Source organism: Sorex fumeus, unplaced genomic scaffold, assembly GCF_029834395.1.
Source record: "Sorex fumeus unplaced genomic scaffold, SorFum_2.1 ptg000142l, whole genome shotgun sequence".
In the NCBI taxonomy this organism is placed as follows: Eukaryota; Metazoa; Chordata; class Mammalia; order Eulipotyphla; family Soricidae; genus Sorex; species Sorex fumeus.
In genome coordinates this window covers 1404476-1431791 of record NW_026606199.1, presented here as the reverse complement: position 1 = coordinate 1431791, position 27316 = coordinate 1404476, and the positions used below count along the sequence as shown (strand labels likewise).

General features: G+C 57.5%; 1 protein-coding gene across 1 annotated transcript in view; it reads left to right on the top strand.

Moving 5' to 3' along the window:
- The first annotated feature begins 14962 nt into the window (after window positions 1-14962).
- Window positions 14963-27316, top strand: part of CUNH10orf90 (chromosome unknown C10orf90 homolog) — a 50079-nt gene continuing 37725 nt past the window's right edge. Inside the window, exon 1 of the mRNA XM_056106703.1 lies at window positions 14963-15839. Within this exon, the coding sequence (XP_055962678.1) occupies window positions 14963-15839 (877 nt within the window). The remainder of the gene's footprint in view (window positions 15840-27316) is intronic.

Below are 27316 nucleotides of genomic sequence, written 5' to 3'. Positions count from 1 at the left end.
AGTTGTTGTTGTTTTTGTTTTAAAAAAAAATCAGGATTTCATCTCAGATCATTTCTTTTCTGCCATATGTAAGGAATGAATTCATTCCTACTGCAGCTTGGAGGAAAGTCTGTGGCTCAGAGGCTCACTGGACGCCTTTGCTGCTGTGGGTGCAAAAGGCACCCTTGGCGGAGGGGGGTCTCCTCAGACACACCAACACCAAAGCCCCTTCCACGGCTGCCGTCTCCGTTCCTAGGTTCAGTTGCCTTGTAGGTGGCATCGATTTCCCGCCTCACCTGTGACTTTCCCATCCTCATTCTGGTGGAGCAGAGATCCAGGGTGGGCACTTGCCTCCCTCCCCAAAGCTTCCCTTTCCTGCTTGAAGGCACCCCAGACTTGCAGTTGTGATAGACGTTTCCAAAGTGGGCCGCTCTGCTCTGGGTGCAAAGCCTCCACCCCGCCCGGCAGTGCCGTGCCGCCCTGGCTCAGGCGAGGGGAGCCCCCTCCACAATTTCTCTCCTCAAGGCCCTGGAGACTCGAAGCTTTAATAAGCCTCAAAGCAAATCTTGCTCCAGGCTCAGCTTCCTGCAGCAGAAATCTCCTGCCCGTCAGCCAAGGACCAGTTCTTGGCCTCAGCTTCGCTGGCATCGTGCCGCCCAGCACCGTGTTAAATGTTTTATGGCGCCTTCGCTACGCAGGGTTCCCTGGCCTGCTTAGCAGAGTGCTCGGCTGTTAATGGATTTTGGAGGATGCCCCTCACTAAGAGGACGGGAAAGCCACCACGAAGGTGTGACTGAGTGGTGGAAAGGCATTCTCCTCTCCAGAGATGGAGGGAGATGGTCTCCTGCCTCTCCCCCAGTTCCTGGAGGTTTCTGGCCATCTTTGGGGTCCTGGACTTGTTGTAGAAGCATCATCCAAAGAAAAGTGCCCAGGGAGCCAGTCCCCGGGGCCAAGTTCCTCTGTCTGTAAGGGGACCCCAGCCACTCCAGCTGAGGACCCACCCAAACAATGGCACCCATTAAACCCATCGTCTCCAGGACCCCATTTCCAAATGCCAGACACAGGAATTGGGGGAGAAACTGGTGGAATGCATGAAGGGGCCAGACATACAATGCTACCCCTTGGCAACACTCAACCCACATTGACACTCACTCAACCCAGGACACACTCAATACAGGCCAACACTCAACCCATGGGGACACAAAACCCATGGGGACACTCAGCCAGCACTGCCCGTTTCCAAATTCCGAACAATATATGGAGAATTGCTCCCAGATGGAGACACTGATTTCTCCGAGAGACGTCTTGGGTATTCCAAGAAGCCTTGAGCCAGAAAGCAGTTGTTACTAGTGAGCCCACTGCAGGCACAGAATCCCGGGCCTTAATCTCAGGGGTAGGAGCTCCGTGTTCCCCACTTACTGCTGGGGACCCCTGGGAGGCGGCTGGGGTGTCCCCCATCAAGGGTTTTCTTTGCCAAGTGCGGGTGCTGTCCAGTGAGTTCATGCAAGATGCTTCGTTTCACCAGGAGCAGGGAAGCACAGGAGTTTGAGGAGGCAGGGTTGCTAGGCAACAGCTCTGTCCTTTCCAGGAAGGCCCCAGCATCTTCTCATCCCCTGCTCTCCTGAGGGAAGGCTTGGCAGAGGGCGAATGACGAGTCGGAGTCAGAGGGGGTGGACGATGGGAGAAGCACAATGCGTGGACAGGGAGAAATATCTCAGCAGCAGGCCCGCCCGCTGGAAACGGTGTGGGTGAGGGGCCCTCCCTCCCGAAGCCCGTTTCCCCCGGCCCTGGGGAAGGGTCTGGGGCCAATTGTGGGTCGTCTGCAAGAAGCGAAGTCTCTCGTGGCTGCAAAGCCGGGACCTCAAGGCCAGCCTTGCTCCTTCCTTATTTCCAAATTTTGAGCGCTTGTGATAAAAAAGCAATTACCTGTTATCTTTGGTTGGGAAAGAAGATAAGCCCCAAACCCACTTCCTTTTCTCTTGGTCCCGTTTGTTGAGTCTCACGCTTGGTCTCTGTCCAGCGACTAAGGACACGGCAGACCACGCTGACCTAGCCAAGACCCCCGGGAAACTGTGTTTGGTCTGGAGAACGGGCAGTGGCTCACAGGGGTCCCCATGGCAGGCTTCTGGAGGGGGCACTGGGGGGCTTTCCTGGAACAGCGCCCCCTTTTGTCGGCCCCGAGCAGGGAAGAGAGCCAGGGCCGCTCTCCTCGAGCACAGAAAAGGGGCTGCGTGCTGGTTAGTGGGGGCGTCTGTTGGGGGGCGCACAGGAGGAAACTCCTGGGGAAGCAGCATCCTTGCTGTCCCCACCGAGGGCAAGAGTCCCCCTTTCCTGGACTCCTGACTGCCAAGGCCAGTGCTCAGCACCCAGGGAGACAGTGGAGGGAAGCACGTAGGTGATTTCAGGGGGTTCGAGCACCTAAGCCCATGCTGTGCCAGGAGCCTCGGAGGAGGAGGAAGAGGATAAGGAAGAGGAGGAAGGAATAAAGATGATGAGCAGAAGGAGGATGAAGAAGTGGAGGAGGAAGAGGGGGAGGAAAAGAAAGAGAAGAAGGAGGAGGAGAAGGAGGAGGAGGAAAAAAGGAAGAAGAGGAAGAAGAGGAGGAGAAGAAAAAGGAGGAGGAAGAAAGAAGGAGAAAGAAGAGGAGAAGGAGGAGGAAGAAAGGAGGAGGAGAAAGAGGAGGAGGAGAAGGAGGAAGGAAGAAAGGAGGATGGGAAGAAGAAAGGGAGTAAAAAAGGAGTAGGAGAAGGAAGGGGAGAAGAAAGAGGGAAATGAAGAGGAGAAAGAGGAGGAAGAAATAGGAAGTTAAGGAGGAGGAGAAGGAGAAGAAGAAGGAGGAAGAAGAGGAGGAGGAGGAAGAGGGGAAGAAGGAGGGAAAATGAAGAGGAGAAAGGAGGAAGAAATAGGAAGATGGGGAGGAGGAGAAGGAGAAGAAGGAGGAGGAAGAGGAGGAGGAGGAGGAGGAGGAGGAGAAGGAGGTGGAGGAGAAGGAGGAGGAAGAAGGAAGAAGGAGGAGGAGGAGAGGGAGGAGGAGGGGAGGAGAGGGAGGAGGAGGAGAGGAAGGGGGAGGAGGAAGAGGAGAGGGAAGAGGAGAGGGAAGGGGAGGAGGAAGAGGAGAGGGAGGAGGAGAAGGAGAAGGAGGAGGAGGAGAGGGAGGAGGAGAGGGAGGAGGAGGAGGAGGAGGTGCTGATGAGGGCGAGGGCGCTGCTAGGTTAGCTGGGCGCCCGTGTCCAGGGCTGTTCTCTCCGGCTCCCAGTTCCCTGCCCCGCCTGCCGCGCTCCCGGACAATGTGCTGGTGTGGCGGATTTGCCGAGCGCTTCCCCGCAGCCCGGGACCTGTGACCTCATTCGCTGGAGTGTTTGGCTCGTCCCAGCAGAGCCCAGCAGCCCCCGCTTCTCTGCACCGGGTGCCCCTGGCCAGCACCGGGCCACAGTCCTGTTCCCCAAGCAGCCAGACAAGCCCTTCTTTCCAGCACCTTCCCGGCAGCTGCTTTCTCCTGCTTTTGGTTTTCGGTCTGTGCGGTTCAGCCCCTGCTTTGCCTGGCCCCCAGGAAGTGGTCAGTATTGGGGTATGTCCCTCCCCTACGTTCCCGACTGCCAGAGGCTCCTCTCCTGAATCTGTGCTCAGCAGCTAGAAGGTGCCAGAATGAGCGCTTCACTTCTCTCTAAAGTTCAAGTTCATTAGGGAAACTTCTTTGACCTTGCCATTCCAGTTTCCGGTTTCTGATGAGCTGGTATTTATTTTGCAATCAGGAGAAAAAGGTTGAATTATAAGAATAGCATCGTGAACTTTTGTGAGAGTGGCGAGCTGCAGAGGAGTCCCACGCGGGCAAGAGCTTATGTGTCTGCCGTGCTTGTGCCCGTGACCTCGGGCTCTAGGCCCGCGTCTCACCCAGGGGTGGTGCTTAATAAATCTTTGGTGGATGAAGAGAGAGCTTGTCTTGGTGCTTCCGCTACTCAGCCTTAACCTGCGCGTGTCCTCTCGCTCCGTGTGGTCAAACAATCTGGTGGCATAGATCTCAGCATCGCTGTTCTGCATGGAAGAAAAAAGAGGCACAGAGGAGGAGGTCACATGGAAATGGTAAAGCTGGACTTGAACCCACGTCTCTGATTTGCCAAAGAGCGTCCTCTCCACCTCCAGGCAGGAAATGTCAGCCTTGCTAGAGGCTCCCGGACAGAAAGTGCCGTCTTATGGAGCCTGAGATCCCCTCTTTGCTCTTTCACTCTTGGGGAGAGGAGACGCCATGAATGTCTCTCTCCTCTAGTGGTTCTCAAGGAAATAGGCCAATAGCCAGGAAGCACATGAAAAGAGAAACACGTTTCAGGCACGAAAGAATGTTCATCGCAGGCACGGCGAGCTCCCACCCCACACCCCTGGAGTCAGAAAGACGGAAATCAGGGATGGCTGAGACACAGGTGCGGGGCCAGGCACGGTGCGAGCGTGAATAGCGACATTCCCTCTGAGGACAGGGGGAGTTCTCCTCAAACATCAATCCACACCCGGTGTACACCCAGGAAGTGGCAGCCCTAGAGCCCTAAAGCCCCCACCCCTCGCCCAGGAGGTGAACGGTAGCCTTGTTCATTGGGACCCAAGGCGGGAGCTGCCTAGAACCCCTGGGCTGATGGAGAGATCCCATCATCTGTGTGTGCAGTTCAACCACTGAATGGAGGAAAATTCCGTCCTGGGCTCCGCCATGAGAGACCTGGAAAAGTCGGTGCAGTTGGCATCCTCTGGTGTCATTTATGGGGCACCCCAAGAGCAGGCAGGTCAGAGAAAGTCCCCTCGTGGTTTCCAGGTCAAGGGGCATGGTGGGTTTGGGGCTTCTCTGGGGCTGTGAGGTGCAAGCTGGCGATTGCTTACAAACTACCAAGTCTAAGCACCTTGATAAAGCTGTTCTGGGAAGTCAGCTGCAGAGAGAGGCAGCTCAGCTCAGCTGGACAGGGGGTGGCCGAAAGGAACGTGGACAGAGCGTCAGAGATCTGGGTCCCTATTAGATCTGCCGAGCCAGCCAGGTCCTACCTGCTGAGCTGGGAGCAATCGGCCGGCCAGTTTCCCCTTCTGTACACGAGCACACCTTTCATTTCTCATGTCTGGGCATTTCTGGGATCCCAGACCTGGTTCTTGCCTAAGTTGAGGGTCATTTTTACCGGAAGGATGTCGAATACCACATTAAAAACAACAGCAGCACTGGAACCATAGCACAGTGGGCAGGGCACTTGCCTTGCCTGTGGTTGACCCAGGTTCAACCCACTGTATCCCATGTGGTTCCCTGAGCCCTGCCAGGAGTGATTCCTGAGCTCAGAGCCCGGTGTAAGTCCTGAGCACCACTGGGGTGTGGCCACAAAACTAAAACAGAAAACTCAGGAGGCCCTTGATCCTCAGCCCCTTCCCTGGGCGAGGCCCCAGATGGTTCTCAGGCTCCAGCGAAGCTCAGCTGTGGCTGGGGAGCGTGGCAGAGCCACGTGAGAGGAGCTGGGTCCTAGGCACATGGCCTGTCCTCCCCCAGGCCTGGTTTCGCCCAAGACACTGGTCTCTGGGATCGAGTGCCACCAACGGCTCTGGAAATGAGCACTTTCTCCCCCCCCCCCGCACCCATCTCCTTCCCTGGCCCCCGCTGAGGTCTGTGATCATCCCTTGGGCACCTGCTCCAGACTCGACTCCAGACAGGCTGGACCAGTTCATCCGAATGCAAGAAACAAGCAGTGACGTGGTACAGCAGATGCCCCAGCGCGGGAGGCTGGGAGGGAAGTGGGGGTTGCAGGCCGACGTCTTCGGGAAGTGCTTTCGTGGCTGGTTTACATAACGAGCCCAGAGCTGACCCGGTCTGGCCCTGCCGGAGTGCGGAGCTCGGCAAGGGTCCAGGTGCCTGGCTTCTCCTGCAGGGCACTCTGGACGTGCCCCATTTTTCTTCCTGGGTGTTGTGGTTCACCAGCCACGGACTAAAAGCAAACGGGGCGTCCCTGCTGAGTCTGCAGAAACGGCTGGGCAGCGAGTCCCGGTGGGGGCCTGCTCCAGCCTGCAGCTCAGTGGCCGGCCAACGGGGGGTTCTCTGGCCTGAGGGCGGTCACCTCCCAAGGCCCCTCCTCAGCTGCCCCTGTCCCTCTGGAGGAGGACACAGCAGTGCTGATGGGTTGTGCCACCGGCATGATGGGCAAGGACCTTCTCCTGCCAGATTCCCCAGCATCTTCCGCCTCAGCCGGGCGGGACAGGACCCCACGAACCCCCAGCCCTGCACCTCCCCGTACCTTGGGGGTGGAGGCTGAGCCCAGAGGGGCTGACAGTGCAGGGGGCAACAGTCCCACATCCTGGTCCCTGCTGACGTCTCCCACCTCTGGTCACAGTGTCCCTGCCAAGGCTCAGTGATAGCAGGGACGCCCCCCTCCCGTTGCTCACACTGACCCCAGGCACACACACACCCTCCGAAGCAGTGTGCTCCAGGGAGGGCCACGGTCCTTCCTGCCCACCCCCTCTGTCTCGCCCGCCACAAACTGCCTCTAAAGTTGTGATTTGTCTGTACACAGACCTTTAGCTCAGGCTTCTGGTTCCATGATTTATCCAGCTCGTTACTTCTGTAATCACACCACTCACAGACACAGACACAGACACAGACACACACACACACACACACAGTTAATTATAAGCTACCTTAACTTTTGATTGGTTATAAATTATAAGACATTATTTGTTATATTCAGATTATAAGAAAGTCTTCATTATAACTTCCTGTCAAGGCTGCTTTATTAAATTGTGTGAAAACTAATCATTTCTTTCTTTTTTTTTTTTTGGCTTTGGGTCACACTCAGCGGTGCTTAATCCTGGCTCTGCACTCAGAAGTTATTCCTGGGGATCTTAGGGGTCCCTCTGGGATGCAGGGAATTGAACTCGGGTTATCCACATGTGAGACAAACTACCTCCCGGCTGTGCTCTCACTCCGCCCTGACCATTCTTATAATAGCTTGTAAATGCTTGTGTGGCCCAATTTTCTTGTTTGCAAGAACTGGAAACACACAGATAAGTTATTATTTGGTGGGGAGGGGAGGGGTTACTCCTGGCTCTGCACTCAGGAATTACTACTGAGTTACTCGGAGGACCATGATAGGAGGCTGGGGATCAAACCCAGGCTGGCCGCATGCAAGGCAAATGCTCTACCCGCTGTGCTATTGCTCCAGCCCCACACAGCTAAGTTAAACAAATTAACGGTCCTCCCGTTGTTCATTGATTTGCTCGAGCGGGCCCAGTAACGTCTCCTTTGTGAGACTTGTTGTTACTGTGTTTGGCAGATTGAATCACTTAATCACTTAACTTCCCGTTAGTCGTCGATTTGCTCGAGCGGGCGCCAGTAACGTCTCCATTTGTCCCTGTCGCGTGCTAGTGTAGCCCAATGGCATCTGTTCGCTCCGGGAACATGAAGGGCCTCAAACCGATTGTTCATGATCTTGACGAAGAAGTCTGACCATCTGGTAGGTGGGCGGTCACGCGGTCTTTTGATATCCCATGGAATCCAGTTGGATTCCAATCTCAAGGCCAAACTAGGCTGCCACAACGAAGGAAGACAAAAATGATCGTCTGTACTTTCAATGCACGTACGCTAGCATCAGATGCATCCATCGAGGACCTGATGGTACAAGCACGAATGATCAAGCACGACATCATTGGTCTGACCGAGACAAGAAGGCATATCGAATACGTCACAGATAACTTGCCAGGCTCTGCCGTGCGGGCGAGATCCTCTCGGTAGCTTGCCGGGCTCTCCAAGAGGGGCGGAGGAATCGAACTCGGGTCAGCCTTGTTGGCTGCGTGCAAGGCAAACGCCCTACCCGCTGTGCTATGTGGGGGCATTATCCAACTGTATTTTAAAAGGAGGGAAAAGTAGCCGGGAACCTGGCTGGGTAAGCAGAGGCCATTTGTAGTGAAGGACAAAGGTGGACAGCAAGCAGATGACACTCTCCTTGGAGGGGAGTTCTCTGTTTCTGCTTTCTTATCGCCTGCTCATTGGGGCTGTGTCATGTACATCGGTGTGGGTGGTAGCCATCCCGGTCAGGAGGATGGGAGCCAGGTGGACGCCCCTCCTCCTCCGGCCCGTTGCCAGGTGGACACTCTGGTGACGTCACTGCAGGGAGAACCTCCTGAGGTTCTAGCCGGTTTGTTCTGACAGATGGAAACTGGCCACGCTCCTTTCGTTTCGATAATGGCAGCTTGTCATTAAAAGGCCCTTGAAACCGAGGAAAATGTCTTTGAAATGTCAGTGGAATCTGATCAGACTGGGAGAGGAAGGTAGGCCCTTCTGAATTGTTCCCCAGGCAGAAACTCCTTTGAAAACGGACGCCAGTGTGTGTGGTCACCTTGGGTGAGCTGGTGGGGGCTATGCTCTCCGAGGGAGCCCCGTCTGAAGACCCCTCTTGAGCTGGGGAGACCCTCGACCCCTGGAAGATGCTGACAAAGTCAAAGTGCTGTGGAGAGGAGGGCCATGGGAATGACGGCCTGGAGGGGTACCCTCTGGGTCGGGTTGTGCTCCCCAAGAGGTAGGTTCAGGGAGCCAGCCAGCACAGCAGGTGAAACATTTGCCTTGCATCTGGCCCACCTGGGTCGACTCCCAGCACCTTCTGCGGTCCCTGAGTCCTGCCTGAAGTCAACCCTGAGTAGGCCCCGGGCATAGCTGGGTATAGCTTTAAAACAGACAAAAACATGTTCAAGGGCACAGAGCCCGTCCTTGAGGGGGCCTTACTTGGGAACTGGCCGGCCGGTGAGGGTCCTGCTGGGTGGGGTGTCCTTCGAGAAGGAGACCCATGCAGGTTCAGAGCCCAGAAGGGAGACCCCGAGACAGAGGCTTTGACTTTGTCAGAACCAGGGAGTGTTGGCTGCCCTGGGCAGGAGGAGAGGGGCCCCTCCTTGGGGTCCCAGGATCCCTGGGGGCCCCCTCTCTGATTTTAGCTGCTGACCTGTAGGTCTAAGAAAGGCCTGTTCTCCCGGCCCGAGTTCTTGTGGGGGCATTTCTGGGCTATTCCCATAGGGCTCTGGAGGGAAGGCCAGGAAGGCCTCTGGAAGGAGGGACCTGGGGTGGGCACTGGGCACAGATCACTGGACATGTGTGATCCTTGGGCACAGGCCTTGGGGCATCTGAGTTCCAGGCACCACCAGTGCCTCCCTGAGGGCTTCCTGCCGGGTGCCCAGGGGCCGCTGACGGCTGACTGGGGCACGAAGGGAAGGTGCAGAGCTGACCTGCTTTCTGCTCACAGGAGGAGGCCGGGGCCCAGCACGCCACTGACCCTGAGATGGCAGAGGTGACCCGAATTCCCCAGCCCTGGGGCCCCTTTGAACCCAGAGTTGGCAGGAGGGCGGGGTTGGGGAGGGATTTCTCCTTGGGCCACACTTGGCCACTTACAGCTGACCTGGTGTCAGAGTGGGCTGGTCTAAGGCTGGTTCCTGGACCTGGGGGCTTGGAGTTGTGGTAGTTCGAGGCGGCAGACCACACCCGGAGTTCTGGTCCATGGCAAGACCTGAGAACGTGTGTGCTCACCCGATCCCAGGAGCTCAGGGCCCCGGGATGGCGCCCATCATCCACACAGAGCCCAAGGCAGACCAGGGGTGGCGGGCTGATGCGAGGTACTCCAGGAAAGAAGCAGGAGCGACGGGGATGCACAGTGCAGGGGGGTCAGGGGTCTCAGGGAGCCCCTACAGGCTTCAGGGAGAAGACTTGGACCCTTTCAGAGGAGAGACTGTTGAGCGCCAGCTGCCCGGCCGGGCCCTTCACTGTGGAGGAAGGCAGGATGTGGTGGGGGTGCCCGTGTCTAGCGGGTGCTGGGGGCCACCAGGCCCATCCATCTCCCTCCCAGGAAAGGCCCTGACTGGGGAGCAGTCGGGGACACTGGCAGACCCCCCAACATTGCCCCGGCCAGGCAGGAGGACTCCTGCTCCTGGTGGAGACCAGGACCAGTGCCGGGAAGGGGCCCTGACGTGTCCCCAGCCCAGGACTGGAGCAGCCGCACAAGATGTAGATTCTGACCACGGGCTGAGGGATACCCAGGCCAGCGTCTCGAGGCCACGATCCACACCAAGCGCGTGACTTCCCTCCCCATGCCCGGGCTAATGCGGCCGCTGTCCCCTTCCCTAGGGCCACAGGACACACGGCACCTTGGGAGCTGTCCTGGCGTCCTGCACCGTCTCCAGGCAGACACGGCGTGGAGCTCAGGCCTCAGCCAGGTAACGTGCTTCTCACTCCCGGCCCCCTGCAGTGTGTCAGCCTCTGATTGTTTCATCAAATTGTGTGACAGGAAGCCGAGCCGTTGGCACAGAGGCCGGGGTGGAGCCTCTCAACTCTCGATAGGGCTGCACGGATGCCCCATCTGCACCCGTTATGCTGCAGGAGACTTCGGGAGGGGCTCAACTATGAACCAGGGTCTGCGGCCAGGCAGCGGGCACGGGGGCAAGTGCCAGGGGCCACTCTGGAGAAGAGAGACTGTGAGCTGGGGCAAGCTGGCCGTGGTCTGAGCTCGCAAGAGTTAGAGGTCGGCTTGATTTGTGAAAAGAGGCATTTCAGGTGCTCCTGAACTAGCCACTTGGGCTGGTGTCGGGGGCGCCCTGCAGGGGTCCCCCGTGTTGGGGTCCGTACCACAGGCTCAGCCCTCCCCGCGCTCAGGTTGGGGGGTTCACCCCTATTGTGTGGGTGAGAAAATCAAAGTGTCGGTAGCAGATTGGCCCATCTCAGCGCGGCCTCTAGGTGCTGCTGAGAACTGGCTCTTCCTCCCTGGGTGGGGCTGGCAGGGGCGGGTGGGGGACGGTCCTACAGACCTCCTGGTACTCTCTGGGGTTTCCATGGCACCTGGTGACCCACTTCTGAGAGTGCGATGACAGGGTCTGTTCCAGTGGGGGTGGAGAGAGCGGTGAGGAGGGTGAGGAGGGTGAGGGTGATGAGGATAGTGACGACCATGCTGAGTGCCCCTGGCTCTTCACTCTTCCTCTGTGCTGGGAGTCTCTGCCGACTCCTGCCCAGCACCCATGCATGGGATGGAGAACATGACCAGGGCACCGGGAGGAACTACCCACTGCTTGACCAGCCCTTGCTCAGAAGCAGGCAACAGAAGTATCAGAGGGGGGTTCCGCAGTGAGGGGGGCTGTTGAGCCCCCCACCAGCTCACAGAGAAATGGGTTCCAGGGGAGCGAGCCCCCCGGAGACCCCCTAGGGCTCAGGGCCGCGTGTGCTGCAGAGGTCACTCACCACAGGGGCCTTGGCCGTTCGGATGAATGTCTCTGCCACACCCACACTCATGCACACAGGTGCGCATGTGTGCACACACACGCACACACAGGGACACACACACGGAGACAACGCACACTCACACACGGACACACATGCATAGTGACACACACTCCCACACTTACACACATGCACGCTCACACACTCACATGCATTCACACAGGCACACTCACACACATGTACACTCACGCACACACACACTCGCACACATTCACAAACATACACACATGCATACTGACACTCACACATTCACACACATACACATCCACACCCACACACGTATACACTCACGTGCACACATGCATAGTCACACTCACACGTGCACACACTCATGCACACACACTCACATCCGTTCACGCACATACACACGCACACTCATACCACACACATGTATACTCACACACACTCATGCACACAACACACATGCACACACACTCACTCAGATGCGCGTGCACGCGCACACACACACACACACACACACACACACACACACACACGGGACAGGCTTAAACGCTCCCTGAATCCCAAGTGCTAACTTTCTGCTCGGGGCTGATTTAGCACCAGTGATACGATCTTGTCTGTGATGCAGCCTGCTGGGCCCCTCCAGCAGTGGTCAGGGGGTGCTCCTGGCTCTGTGCTCAGGGGTCTTGCCCGGTGAGGTGGGTGGAGGGTGTCGAGGACTGAACAGGGATGGGCCTCACCCCGTGCTATCTCTCTGGCCCCAACGTTCCCTCCAAACGGAGACATTGCAGCTGACTTCGTGGGGCAGCGCTGAGCCCCAAGGCCACGTCTGCCCCCTCCCGCCCCCCGGCAGCCCCATAAATCTCCCGTCCTCCGCACCTGAGCCAGATTGATGGCTTCCCTCTTCAGACCTCATCGCCGCCATGGAAATGATATGCAGGCTCTTCAGCCAAGCGATTATTTAAAAGGAATGAAATATGGAACAGCGCCCTGTACTTTAGAAGGAAAAAGTTGAGCGTTTCCAGATAACAAAGTCGTGGCAAATCCTTATAGACGCGGAGATATGGAAATGAGCAGAAATTTACGCGAGCCTCTCTCCCCGTCTCCCCGGCCTTTTTACATAAGTATCAGACACTGATGTCTTCAACTTCTCAAGATCCCTTTTATTACCTATTATCTATCACAGGCAATTTCTTATGGCAATTTGATTCAGTGTAATCTTGACTTTTAATTTTGGCAGAATAGGATGCAGCCATGCATGCAGAGACTTGCTTTCGTGTGTGTGTGGGGGGGGGGGGGGGTGGAGTGTAGGGCCATACCCGTGGTGCTCAGGGCTTACTCCTGGCTCTGTGCTCAGGGCAAAAAGACAGCTTTTGCTCAGAGCCCAGGAGAAATCTCAGCTGGAGGGACCCCCTGGAATTGCTTCGCTGGGGACAGTGGAGGGTGTGGGAGGTGGGGTCCCTTCGTAAAGAAAATCCAAAGGAACGCGGAAACATCTGTCCGGTCTCTCCCCTGGTTCCACAGTCCCGGGATGGAAACGTGGACGTGACTTGATGAGCTGCTGTGTGTCAGGGCTGAGGGTCCACCCAACATGGGTGGCCGGGACCAGCAGGGAGGATGCTGTCATGTGACTCATCCAGAGCGTGAGGCAGGAAAGCACAGGAGGTGGTGGGAGCAGCAGGGGGGAGGACAGAGGGGAGGGAGGAGAGCCGAGAAGAGGTGGGGGAGCATAAGGGGAGGGGGGAGCAGGAGGGAGGGGAGGGGAGCCGAGTAGACACAGCCTTTGCAACTTCTCACCTCTCCCTGAAGAGCGCCTGGCCACGTGAGCAGCATAAAGGGGAGAAGTTAGCAATCCATCACCAGAGCATCTGTGAGCCCTGGCCACGCCCCCATGGTTGCTGCAAGGCCTGGCCACGTATCCCCTCGGCTACTTAAGACTTGGCCACGCCCCATGGTGGCTATGCGGCTTGGCCCGCGTCCCGTGTGCCACAAGGCCGGTCACGCCCCTATGGTTGCTGTACGGCCTGGTCATGACCCCCTTGGCTACTGAAGGCTTGGCCATGCCCCACGGCAGCTAGGTGGCTTGGCCACGCCCCGTGGTCACTATGCAACGTGCCACGCCCCATGGCCGTTATGTGACTCAGCCACGGCTTGTAGTCGCTATGCGGCTTGGCCATGTCCCCTGGTTAATGTAAGGCCTGGCCAGGACCCCCTTGGCTACTTAAGGCTTGGCCACACCCCGTGGTCGCTATGCGGTTTGGCCACGCCCCGTGGTTGCTACACGGCTGAGCCACACCCCGTGGTTGCTATGTGCCTTGGCCACGCCCCATGGTCACTATGCAGTTCGGCCACATCCTGTGGTTGCTATATAGCTCGGCCACGCCCTGTGGCCGCTATGCGGCTTGGCCATGCCCCATGGTTGCTATGCGCCTTGGCCACACCCCGTGGTTGCTATGTGGCTTGGTCACGCCCCATGGTCGCTATGCAGTTTGGCCACGCCTCATGGTTGCTATGCGGCTTGGCCATGCCCCATGGTCGCTATGTGTTTTGGCCACATCCTGTGGTTGCTATATAGCTCGGCCATGCCCTGTGGTCCCTATGAGGCTTGGCCATGCCCTGTGGTCCCTATGAGGCTTGGCCATGCCCCATGGTTGCTATGTGCCTTGGCCACGCCCTGTGGTTGCTATGTGCCTTGGCCACGCCCCATAGTCGCAATGCGGCTGGGCCACGCCCCATGGTCGTCGCTATGCAGTTCGGCCACACCCTGTGGTTGCTATATAGCTCAGCCACGCCCCGTGGTCATTATGCAGCTGGGCCAAACCCCATGGTCGCTATGCGGTTTGGCCATGCCCCGTGGTCGCTATGCGGCTTGGCCACGCCCCATGGTTGCTATGCGCCTTGGCCACGCCCCATGGTTGCTATGCGCCTTGGCCACGCCCCATGGTCGCTATGCGCCTTGGCCACGCCCCATGGTCGCTATGCAGTTTGGCCACGCCTCATGGTTGCTATGCGACTGGGCCAACCCCCACGGTTGCTATGCGGCTGGGCCACGCCCCATGGTCGCTATGTGTTTTGGCCACATCCTGTGGTTGCTATATAGCTCGGCCATGCCCTGTGGTCCCTATGAGGCTTGGCCACGCCCCATGGTTGCTATGTGCCTTGGCCACGCCCTGTGGTTGCTATGTGCCTTGGCCACGCCCCATAGTCGCAATGCGGCTGGGCCACGCCCCATGGTCTTCGCTATGCAGTTCGGCCACACCCTGTGGTTGCTATATAGCTCGGCCCGCGCCCCGTGGTCATTATGCGGCTTGACCACGCTCCATGGTTGCTATGCGCCTTGGCCACGCCCCGTGGTCGCTATGCGGCTTGGCCACGCCCCATGGTCGCTATGCAGTTTGGCCACGCCTCATGGTTGCTATGCGACTGGGCCAACCCCCACGGTTGCTATGCGGCCTGGCCACGCCCCGTGGTCGCTGTGCGGCTCGGCCACGCCCCACAGGTGTAGTGAGTTGGCCGGGGCCAAACTGCGAGCACGTCTCTGGGCCTTGGGAGACGCCCCACAGGTGCTGCCAGTTCCCCAGGAGCCGCATCGCGAGCACGTTCCTGGGCCTCGGAGACGGAATCTCAGCCCTGCCGGCGTGGCACGGCCGTGGCACCGGCAGAGCCACGCAGCCCCCGCGGGAGCCTGGCGCGGACCCTGCCCCTGCAGCACAGCTCGCCTGACTGTCTCTCTGCACCCAGGGGTCGCCGTCCTCGCCGGACACAAGGATGATGCAGCCGGCGGAGCAGCCGGGGACCCCCGCGCGCGTGGCCCGCAGCGGCCGCGCCGTCCGAAGGGCCATCGTCTGCCTGCCCAGCAGCGCGCGGACGGCGGGGCCGTGGCCCCCCGAGGAGGCGCCGGACAGCGGCCCCCCGCGAGGCTTCGCGTCCATCACCATCACGGCCAGGCGCGTGGACACGCCGGGCAGCTCCGCGCCCTGGGGGGCCGCCGGGGGCCCGGCCCCGCGTGCGCACCCCGAGGCCCGCGCAGAAGCCTCCAGAAGCTGCGCCGCCGCGGGCCGGCCGGGCCCGGGTGGGCGCTGGGAGCGCGGGGCAGCCCGCGGGGACCACCGAGGGGACGGCGGCTGCCCCGCAGACGGCGCCCGGACCGCGCTGGGCCCGCTGGTGTTCAGCTCCTGCGTCCACGTCAGGGTGTCCCGGCAGGGGCCCGGCCCGGTGTACCGGCTGGACGCGCCCCTCTGCGCGCCCCTCTGCGCGCCCCTGCCGCAGCCCCGCGGTGCCAGCCCCCTGCACCGCTCCGTCCTGTCGCTCAGCCTCGGCTGCAGTTCCCCGAGCCTGGCACCAGATGGCGGCGGCGGCCCGGCCAGCGGAGGGCCAGTGGGCCGCGCCCTGCCCGGGGGTCCCCAGCGCTGGCCCCCAGGTCTGCAACAGAGTTTACTGCAAGAACACCCACCCTCCGGCCAGGGGCGGCTGGGGACCGGCACGTGTCCTTGGAGGTGCTGCCTGGCAAACACAGACTCCACAGGTGCCCAGACCAGCCCCGTCGCCGGAAGACCAGAGCCAGCGGAGAAGGACGTCTGCTGTCGCCCCAGCGGCCACTCCGGCCAGCTGTCCATCCACATTCCCGGCTGGAGCTACGCGGCAGGTGAGTGGCAGGATGCCAGCGCAGGTCCCGGGAGGCGGGGGGGCGGCCCGCTGTGCCCAGCCAGTGTTCTCTGGAACCCACCCAGGAAGCAGTTCTCAGGAGAGGTCCGGACATGCCTTCTGCTGTCCTTGACTATCCACATTCCTTGGCCATCTGTGGCCTTGGCCACCTGCAGCTCTTGACCATCCGTAGCCCCTGACCATTGATAGCACTTGGCCGTCCATGGCCCCTGGTCGTTTAGACCCTGTGGCCATCCAGAGCCCCTGACCATTGGTAGCCCTTGGCCATGGAGTCCCTGACTATTGATTGGTAGCCCTTGACCATCGGAGCCCCTGACCATTGGTAGTCCTTGGCTGTCGGAGTCCCTGACTATTGATTGGTAGCCCTTGGCCATCAGAGCCCCTGACCGTTGGTAGCCCTTGGCCATCGGAGCCCCTGACCGTTGGTAGCCCTTGGCCATCGGAGCCCCTGACCGTTGGTAGCCCTTGGCCATCGGAGTCCAGTGGTACCGTCTTGGCTGCAGCTTTTCTTAATTGTTATGTGTCGATTCCAAGGGACCTTGTCACCCAGTTTTGTTTGTAACATAACCCAGGCCCTGGGGCTGAGTGGGCGTGAGGGCACGACGCTCACTTAGGCCCACATCCTTCCAATATGAGAGGGACGAAGAGCCAATCTCCCCCGGATGCTCTGTCTCTCTGGCCTGGGCATCTGTGTGTCTGCATTGCCCAAGACCTGCCCTTTCCATGTTTCATTCACTGATTTTGTGCTTTCGCCTTCAAAACCCGGAGCACCCGTGTATGAGTGTGTATGTGTGTGTGTGTGCGTGTGTACATGAGCATATGAGTGCGTGTGACTTGCAAGTATGTGTGTACACGCGTGGGAATGAATGCCTGCCTGTGTGTGCATATGTACAAGAGTTCATGTGAGTGCCTATGTGTACGTTCATGTGAGTGCCTATGTCCGTGTGTGTATGTTTAAATACACGTGCATGCGTGTTCCTTTGCCTGCGTGTGTAAATGCATGTAGTTATATGACATTTCTGTAGTCAGGCAAACCGGGGACTCTCCAGGCCAAACAGCAGGCATAGTGGTCATGTTTCCTGGGCCTGAGATCTGTGATGGCTCTGCCCTCGCAGAGGCCCAAGGTCCACCCGGCTGGCTGCCTTCTATCCCTGGCCAGAGCGGGAGAAGCAGGCCTGAGCTAGGAGCCAGATGCCTTTGCTGGTTGTGAGAACTTCCCACCTGCATCTTGACTTTCTGTAAGAGGTTCTGGTTTATGAATTAGTGAGTTTCCACTTGGGGGAAATATTTAAAGATAATAGTAGTAAAGCTGAAATGCGGCATATGCGTAATAATTTTATGGTGTGGTTTTTGCCCATTAAAGCTTTATTAATTAATAAAAATGACTGTAAAAGATTTTAAAAGTAGCCTGTGCATAGAGAGGGTGAGTGGGAGAGCTGGTGGTAGCCGGCGCCTGGACCCTGTGCGCACAGTCGTCGGAAGAGGCGGTGGGACCTGCCGCCAGGCCGCTGGGTCTCGTGGCCTCCACATAAGCGAGACGGCTGGGGGTGAGGACAGGCCCCGCTTCTACTTGTTCCCGCCAGCGCTCTCTCCTTGGTGATGAAGGTTCTGGAAGCAGCTGCCCTCTGTTGTTGGAACTGCCCCTCCATTACTGTGGCCTGCCCTTGTCAGGATGGTGTGAAATAATAATTGGATTTGGGGCCTTTCACCAAAGGCCCCTGCGATCATTGGGCCCAGGCTCGGATTCTGGGCGGGAGGAGGCGGCGAGCCAGCCTCCCTCTCCTTTCCGTTGAAGCGGGGTGAGTTGACCACAGAACTGTGACTGGGTGTGATGGAGCCGCTCTGAGCTAAACGCTGTCTTCAGAATCGCCCCACATGCCTCCGAGTCTCTGTGAGGCTCGCGGGTCCTGGCGCAGAGGGGTCTTCACGGAGACGCGGGCCCCTCTCCCGGCTGCAGACTGTTGACTCTCCAGGTCGGTGACGGCCGGCAAGCGTGCTATGAGCTGCTGCCCCGAGTCCCGGAGTTGAAAGGCAGAGTCTTGGCAGGTGCTCAGGTGGAAATGGAGGCACCTCGCACACACACACACGGACACACACATTCACACAACCCCATATACACACAGACACACACAGGCATTCATAGTCCCCCCACATGCACACAGACACACGCATCACACACCCAAACACTCATTCATACCCCCCACATGTACACACGGACACACACATACACAGGCATTCACACCCCACACACACATGGACACACACATCTCACAGGCACTCACACCCCCCACACATACACAGACACACATCACACACCCAAACACGCATTCATACCCCCCACACATACACACGGACACACATCCTACAGGCATTCACACACATCCCAACACATACATGGGCACATACCTAAACATGCATTCACACGCACCCACACACAGAGACGCAAACATCACATCCCCAAACACATTTTCACACACCTCACATGCATATATATATCACACAGGCATTCGCACACACACACTCACACTCATACACACACACTCAAACACTTATTTCCGTGGACACATGTAGCCCACCAGGCTCTCGCACACAGAAGCCAGTTGGCACGGCATGTGTCCCCCCGGGTACCGGGCACCATGTCCACACAGCCTCAGCGCCCCCCTAGGGTTTGGAAGTCCAGGCTGCTGCCGGTCTCCAAGCACCAAGATGAGGCCACACAGCTCCCAGGGCACTGGTGGACCTTCCGTCCTAGCCAAGCTATTTGGTGTTGGCCTGAGTTCTCTCCACCGGCGGGGCTGCTCGCTGGTACTCTGAGGCACGGGCTCTGGCTGATGCCTTCCCCGTGGCTTCCTGGCCTGCGTGCTGTCAGTGGCTCCCTCCTTCCTAATCACCCAGTCGGAGTCTCTGTGGCCGGCAAGGCCAGGAGACTTCAGTTCTCGTCTTGAGGTGGGTCATCAGGAAATCCTACATGTTGTTCTTGGATGAGCTTCCAGGATGTGCCCTGAGAAAGGTTACGGAGAACAGGGGAAGTGGGGTCTCCTGGACGAGCTCACCCCAGGCTCCATCCCCATGCGTGGCAGGGATTAGTCAGGGCTCCCTCTGCTCTTATCCTCAGTTCTGGTTGGTTTCCTTCTGCGGCTGCTGTGGGAAGAAGCTGACCCCTGAGAAGTGGGCGTTGTCCACACCCGCACAGCCCGAGAAGGAATGTCATCATCCCCGTTGTCGTCACTAGCATGACCATAGAAGCCCTGGGCCATGCCAGGCACATCCATTACTCGGAACCAGTCAAACTCTCTGTAAAGAGCATTGTTATCCCCACGTTCAGATGAGGCTAAGGAGGTCAGGCCCATGGAGTGGTGTCCAGTCCTACGTGGGGCACTTGGGACACTGGAGGACTCACCGTGATGGAGCCCGGCTCCTTTCTCTCCCGGAGGTGGTGTTCAGAGATGCTGCAGACATGTGCAGTAAGGCATCAGCACCCTTAGGCTCAGCCAGGAGAACAAGGACGCCGTGTGTTTCTGCTGGGCCAGCAGCAAACAGCCTTGGGGGGCTTAGCATTCCTTGGTTCAGAAACTCTTCCTGCTCTGAAGTCCGTTCCTTGGAGCGTCCTACGAAGCATGCAGCATTGATCTGGATGGTTCTCTCCTCACGTAGGCTCCGCAAGCTTAAAGCAATGCACATTTCAATATGTTCTTTCTGTTGGGGGGAGCACACCCAGGGATGCTCAGGGCTTCCTCCTGGCAAGGCTCCGGGAGCCATACGGGATGCAGGGATGGAACCCGGGTGGGCCAGGCCCAGGGCCGCTCCGGCCCCTCCGTGTTATTTCTTGCCAGTTGCATTTTGCATAGATGGTTCCAGACTGTGCTTTATTTCTTTCCCAAGACAGCCGTGTAGACTGAGCAAAACCGTCTGACTCGGTGGGTTGTTTTTGGAGGAGGGATGGAGGGACGGGCACACCGCCAGGCCTCGGGCACTGATGTTCCTGGGGTGCGGGGAGTGTCTGTGCCTTGAACACACTCGGCCGTGCTCGGGCTCCTGGTAGCTGGTCTGAGAAGTGCCGGCGGAGGGGGTCTGGGGTGGACATGTGTGGATGCCCAGGAAGCCGCACCCGCCGCTCGCCAAAGGAGCACCCGCTGGTGCCCTGGGCTGGGGTGGGACCGAGAGCAGGGAGTGGAGCCTCCTCAGTGGAGAAACGCTGGCAGCACTTCAGGGACAAGTGTGACAGGCCTTTGTCCATGTCGCCCAGAGGCACCTCATGTCACGCAGCTCCCCGACTCCATGCAGAGTCCTTACTGGCAGGTCAGAAAACATTTGCAGACTCGAGAAACACTTCTCCATCTAGGGGATTTTTTCCTTATTGTTCTGGATCTGAGTCTCCTGCCCCCGCGCCTGGCTGTCCTCACCGGGGCACCTTGGAGGGGGGAAGGTTGAGTTTCTCTCCCTCCCTCCCCCCGCCCCGAGCAGAGCCCCAGCAGCTGAGGACCTCCGGAGCCAGCCATGGCCATGCTGGGACCACTCTCCACACGTCCGAACAGGCCTCATGCATGAAAGAACTGGCAGAGGAACCCAGGCATGCAGGTTCTGGGGCTGAGGTCTCCAAGCCTACTCGCATTGGGATTGGGCCTTCTCCACCCAGACCCCCCATCTTCCAGTAGGTAGGCATCCCTCCCACCAGCTGCCGCCAGCGCCAGGTTGGTCCCATCAATGGCCAAGATGCAGAGACTATAAAACCCAGCTCCTGGAAGCACGTGGCCACAAATGTGGCCGCACGACATCTTATTATCTTATTTTTCCTTTGGAGAGCCCGGCAGGCTACCAAAAGTATCCTGCCCGCAAGGCAGAGTCTGACAAACTTCCCGTGTCATATTCAATATGCCAAATACCAGTAACAATGATGGGTCTCATTCTCCTAACCCTGAAAGAGCACTGAATATGGCTCTTTTAAAATCTCAGGGCTAGGAAGAAGGTGACGTTACTGGTGCCTGCTCGAGGAAATCGACAAACAACAGGATGATCGTGATCGTGATCGTTCTGGATCTGGGGCAAGCAGATTTGCTTATTGTAGTTCTTATAGTCAGAGTCAAAAGGCAGGAATTAAGTTACTTTTCTGGCCAGCTGGTGTCTGTAGACGCTGCTCAAGACTGTTGTGACAAAGTCACCCCAGCCAGTGCATTGATGAGCACATGCGTGCCAATAAAACTTTATTTCTAAAAACAAGCCGTGGACCGGATTGCCCGGGGGCTGACTCCTCACCTTCTGCCCTCCGAAGCTAGAGACAGAGTCCACTGGATCGAACACTTGCCAACTTGGCTTTGCCCCCTGGCTCTCTAGGAGTGACCCCTGAGTGCGGAGCCCTGAGCACCACCAGGTTTGACCCCAAAGAAACAAAAACTGTCCTCACAGGCCAATTTCTGTGTTGTCTGGTATGGCGTGTCGGTCATTTGAGCTGGAGGTGATGGATGCTCGCTGCATTGTGCTCTCGAGAACACAGAACAGCCCCGAGGACAGGAGAAGGGGCAGGACCAGGAAATCTGAATGGTTGGGAACTCTGAATTGGGGGTGGCCCTTGAAGCAAGGGGGCCAGGCCTGTGTGCCCGGGGAGGGGCGTGAAGGGGTGGAGTGTCTGCCTTGATTTCCCCAGGCGGTTGTAAGAATGATGTCGGCTCTCTGAGCACTATCTGCAGAGCTTCCGTCCTCCCCGAGGTGGGGGGGAATGAGGGGGGCTTTCCACTATGTCATCTTCTTTCCCTTCTGTGACCTGTGACCTCATAATGGTGTCAGATAAGCCAGGGACTCTGACAGGGCTGGCGGGGGGTGGGGGGGGCAGGAAGCCGGTGGCCACCCAGGAGCCCATGAAGCATCTGCTGTCCCATTCTGTGGTTTCGGGACCATCCCCTGCTTCCTCCTGGTTCTGTGCTCAGGGGTCACGCCCTGGGGGGCCTGAGCCACCCACAGCATCCAGGAACGACCTCAGTTCAGTCAGGTAAGGCAGGCGCCGACCTGTCTCTCCGGCCGCTCCCAGGGCTCGCTCCTTCAGGGTGGTCTGTCAGAACGCTGAGGCGGCTGCTGACGGGGCGGACCCTGGGCTCTTTGAAGGGTGAGCCCGAGAAGCTGCTCAGAGCCGAGGGTGGGGCCCGCACGGCCAGGGCTCCCGGGAGCACAGCAGATGGGCTGGCTAGCCGTCAGGGTGCCAGAGAGAACGACCCAGAATAAGTTTCTGGGTTTCTATCAGCAGCAGGCCAGAGAGTGATAGGTGGGCACGGAGGCTGCCCCCACCCCACCCCTGCACTTCAGCAGTGAGCAGGAACTGCAGATGTGGCGGGGGCTGGGGCCAAAGCCTCCCCCACCTGGTTCTGTGAATCAGTCGCTGAGCTCAGCCACTTGCTCCTGTGTCCCAGGGTCTGGAATGAGGTCCTGGGTGAGATCCACGGCCCGCGAGGGCTGAGATGGCACCATCTGGGGTTTAGAGAAGCAAGGGTGTGCCCCCTTCATCTCCCAACCCACGGGACACGCCCCACCATCAGCAGGTGATCTTGCCTGTCAGCATCTCCTCCCCTCAGTTGCCCCGTCTGCTGAGGGCTCACTCAGCGTCTCTCCCCTCTGGCTCTCCTGACTGCTAAGGCCTCACACCCGGTATCTTCCGCTCTCTGGGTCTGACCCACACTCAGGAAAGGATCACTGTTGTCAGATCTAGCGTAGCCTTCTGGAAAGTTCTATAGGGGAGCCTTGGAGCCTGGAGTCACTTGGGACAAGCTTCTCCCACCCAGTCGTGTGTTTTAGGGCCCTCTGGGGATGGACAGGCCGCTTGTTCCAGTTTGGTGTTGGTTCATTCCGTTTCAGTGTGTTGGGTGAACTGTGGCTTATTAACCTAATCGCCCACCTGGGCATCTTGGTTGCCACCATGTTTTGACAACAGTGACTGACTCCATCAGCAGAGTCTGGCAAACTCCCCGTGGTGTATTCAAAATGTGCCAAAAACCAGTAACATTGATGGGTCTCATTCTCCTGACCCCGAAAGAGCCTCGAATGTGGCACTTTTTAAAAATCTCAGTGCTAGGATGAAGGAGACATTACTGGTGCCTGCTCAAGGCAATCGATGAACAACAGGGTGACAGTGATACAGTGATACAGTGACTGACTCCATAATAAACCCCCAAGGCGGGGCGTAGGCATGGTTCTGTGTGGGGCCCACCTGGTGTGTGCTAGAGATCACTCATGCCTGCCTTGGTGTGGGGACCCTTTGCGGTGGGGTGGGGGGGACCAGATTGGGTCACTGCATGTACCCGTGTTCTCTGTGAGTCGCAGGCTGTCATTTTTAACTGCATGCACCAAGGAACGTGACTGCCGGCTTGGGGTTCTGTTCCCTTTGTGGCTCTGGACCTTCAGAGGACGCTCTTCTCAGAGGAGAATGAGTCCGGGCAGAAGGAACCAAACGCTCCCTCAGCACTGGGCCCTCAGCAGCACCTGCTGCGCCCCCTCCCAGGGTGTGTGTGTGTGTGGTCAGCGTTGCGGGTTTCTCTGGTTCTGACCCATGTCTCGCTGCCGCCACCAGAGTTGCCCCGGGCATAGCGCCTGGCGCCAGGTCTCCTCACCGCCTCCGTCTGCTTGAGTGAAGGGTCTGTTAAGGGGCTTGTGTCCCAGTGTTCAACTCGGCGTTTTATTTTTTGTTTGTTTGTTTTTGTTTTTTTTTTTTGAGTTTGACTCTTCTTGGGTCTTTTAGATGACAGAGGAGAAAGGTTTTCTCCAGATGGGGAAGGGAGGAAGAGGAGCAGAGATGCATCCCTGTCCCACAAGGACGCGTGGGTTGGGATGAGCAGGTGAGCGTGGCCAGCTGGGCCCACATGGACCCGGGATCTAGCGAGGGGAGGTGGTGTCCTCCCTAGAAGACCCAGGGAGGGAGGAGAGGCACGGGAGGGTCGCGGGCGCTGCCACTTACAGCAGTCACCTTTCAGCTTAATTTCCAGCACTTTCCCCGGGGCTGCTGGACCGGTCAGTGGCATGGGGCGGGGGGAGGAGGGCAGAGAGCATCACGCACCTGCGCCCCCTCGGCCCCTTCCTGTGGCACCTCCCTGGCCACGGTTGTCCCTTCCCTGGCCACGGTTGTCCCTTCCTTTCTCGTTCTTCCCTCTGTCCTGGCCTTGGGTTCTGAGATCCCCTGAGCCCTCTTTGAGGTCTCTCGTCTCCTTGGCCGCCACAGCAGGTGACAGGCAAAACCTACCGTGTCTCCGACTCCCTGTTCCTCTGCCAAAGACACAGTCACGGACCTCACTCGCCTCTTCAGGGTCTTTGTGCAATTTCTGTGCTGAAATTTATTCTCCTGCTTATCTGATCGATATTTAAGTGACTGCGAATAACAAAAGACTCAGCCCCCCCCCCGAAATAATCACCGTGGAACTCGGCTGCTATTGTTCCTATGCGTCTATTCTTTTTCTTTTCCAATAGTGGAGATCTTGCTGTATTTATAATTTCCCTTTGGGTCTGTACCACTTAGAAACAGGTCATAAATATTTCATGATATTAGCTGGACTTTATAAAAATATCTTATTGACTGTGAAACAGCATAATTTTGGGTAGACTGTGGTTTATTTAACTATTTCTTTATTGAGGTCCTGCAAGCTGCTGCTAATTTTTCACTCCTTTGAATAGCATAAACATAAACATATCCCTATAATGCTTGGTTGTTTTCTTTAAGAGAAATGCACTGGCAGGAGCAGCGATTATCCATAATTTGCTTGTTGGGGTCACACCTGACCATACTCAGAGATTCCTCCTGGCTCTGCACTCTGGGATCACTCCTGGCAGGGTTCAGGGGACCTTATGGGATGCCGGAGATCAAATCTGCCTCAGTCTTATGCAAGGCAAACCCCGAAGTCCCCTCTTTTTTAAGGTTCTCGGGTATTGGGCCATGCTAAAGACACCAAGAGAAACCTGGGGAAAGTCTCCTTGTATGCGGTGGGTCAGGAACTGGGTCTGTTTGAAAATCACTGTCACTGTCCTCCCGTTGTTCATTGATTTGCTTGAGCGGGCACCAGTAACGTCTCCACTGTGAGACTTTGTTGTTACTGTGTCTGGCATATCGAATACGCCATGGGGAGCTTGATTTGAAAATATGCAGGTGAAAAGTGCCACCTGGCTGCCCTCTGAGGCTGTGTGTGGTGGCTGGTGCAAGGGCCACATCTTTGTTCCTGGAGGTTGCCTCTGATGGCCAGAGATGCCTCAGTTTCCCTCTGCCTCAGTGCTGGCCTCTCCCCCTGGGACCGGTAATCCTCTCTTCACACTACATGCGCATTTCAGCGTTGGGGAGTTTCTCCGGCCTCTTTCCACCAGAGTCAGTGCCCGCCCACCCCGGTACCCACGGGCTCCCCAGCTGTGGCTCTTGGTTGAGAACCACTGACCCTCGCTCTCTCCCCACCTCCTGGCAGCCCTCCGAGCCTGCCTAGCTGCCTCATGCCCACCAGAAACGTTTCTGGCCTCAGTGTGTCTGCTCAGTCTCATTGAGCGAGGGCTTGGCTTTGTCACGGAGACCCTGAGGTCTTTCTCTCAAAGTTAGCACCCGGGTCTGGGCATGGGCTCTGGTCTCAGCACACCCAGCAGCGAGCCCAAAGCCCAGTGCTTGCCCAGGACCTGTGCGCTGGGCAGACAGGGGTCATTTGATGACCCAACAAAGCCTGGCTGCTGCTCGGATCATTTCAGAGTGCACTCACTGTCCTTCCTCAGTCCAGTTCTGCCCACAACTCAGCTGAAACCTCTCTGGCCAGGAAGGGTGGGGAGACATGTGAGATCCACTCTCCAGAGGTAGGTTGGGCAGAAGAATATGGAAACTGAGCAGTCTCAGTGGTTTTTAAGTTGGGATAGGGGGTGATTCTCAAGATACTGTTTTCCTGAGTGATGGTACAGTGAGTAGGGCACTTGTCTTGCATGCAGCAAATATCTGTTTGATCCCTGGCACCCCGTCTGGTCCCTAAACTCTGCCAGGCGTCAACCCCAAGGACAGAGTTAGGAGTAAGCCCTGGGCTTCACCAGATGCAACCCCCAGCCCCCACACCCAAACCCGAAATGGTTTTCCTGCGAGAAATCAATATTGTCGGGAAAATTTGATCACCCTTGGTAGACCTAGGCCATTAGTGTTAGGAAAGAGAAAATATATGAAACGTTGCAAAACTATTTTGAAGGGTTTTACTCTTTGTTCGTTTACGTCTTGGGAGATCTTGATGATTCGGTGTTTGAGCCCTAACCCTGAACATGATGAGATTTTTGTTTTAGCCCTCGTTGTGACTGTGATGTTCAGTTTGTTCCCGGAGTCTTAGGTGGTCTCCAGGCTGCTGGTCCCAGCTCCCGTCAGGCTCTGTGGAAAAGGGATTTCTTTTCTTTCTGTGCCATGCCCTTTGTTGCAGAAATGCTTGTCTTGCAACATCCTTTAGGAAATGTTCATTCTAATGGGTCATTTACTCTGGCTTTCCCATCGTGGAGTAAAAGGGATGGATTCAAGACCCCTGGGAGGCTTTTGAGATAAAAATGGTCTGATCTTGTGGATGGGAAAGTTGGATGACCACCCTTCATCCACATGCAAGTGGACATTATTCTTTCTACTAAACAAGGAGGAGAAAGAGTAGGGCCGGCTTCTAAGTTCCCTTTAGGTTGGCAGATTGCTGTCAGAAGAGAAATATGTCCCACAGTCTATCACGAGGTCATCTGAGTCCCCTGTTTAATCGCAGGAAGCCTCGGGGAAGCCATCACTCTAGATAAGTGACACCGAACATACAGTGGACATTTAGTGATCTGAGGTGGTTAAGGGACTGTTAGCAGAGTGTGAAAAAAAAATGATCTTAGCAGAAGCATCAGGCGCATCCTAGGTGCCTCTTTCAAGAATGCCCACGGCGCATTCCGGGCTGGAAAGGGGGTCGGACCCCCCTCAAGCGGGGGTGGGGGGGTGGGGGGAAGGCAGGGAAGGAAGAATGATGTCCATTCTCCCCTCTCACTTCCTCCAGGGCCCCGAAGACAGATGCCCTATTAGTTGGACAGATTAGTAGGACAAACTAGACTGGATTGACATGGCCCCTCCCGGGAGCCACCAGGGATGTGCGCAACTCAAAGCACGGGCTGAGGACTCTGGCGCGTAGCGAATCTTCCGTGAAGAAAGACCATTCTGTGGAGAGACGACAGGACAAGGGAGGCAGTGCCGGGCCTCCAGGCTCTCCAGGCTGGAGCGTCTGGGAGGAAACCGCAGCGGAGAAGAGCTAGTGCGTTGGCTGGGCATCTCCCACTTCCAGGCTTACAGGGCCAAGGCCGAGCCGTCGCCCTTTCCACTAACGTCAGGGATCCCCTTCACAGAGCTGCAGGAAGCGTTTCTCGAATCCACGGCTTCTCGGGTACTTGCAGTGGAATGTCACAGGGTAGCGTGCTTGGAGATACGACTTCCCTAGACGTTAAGAGACTTTCTGCTCATATAAATGTCCG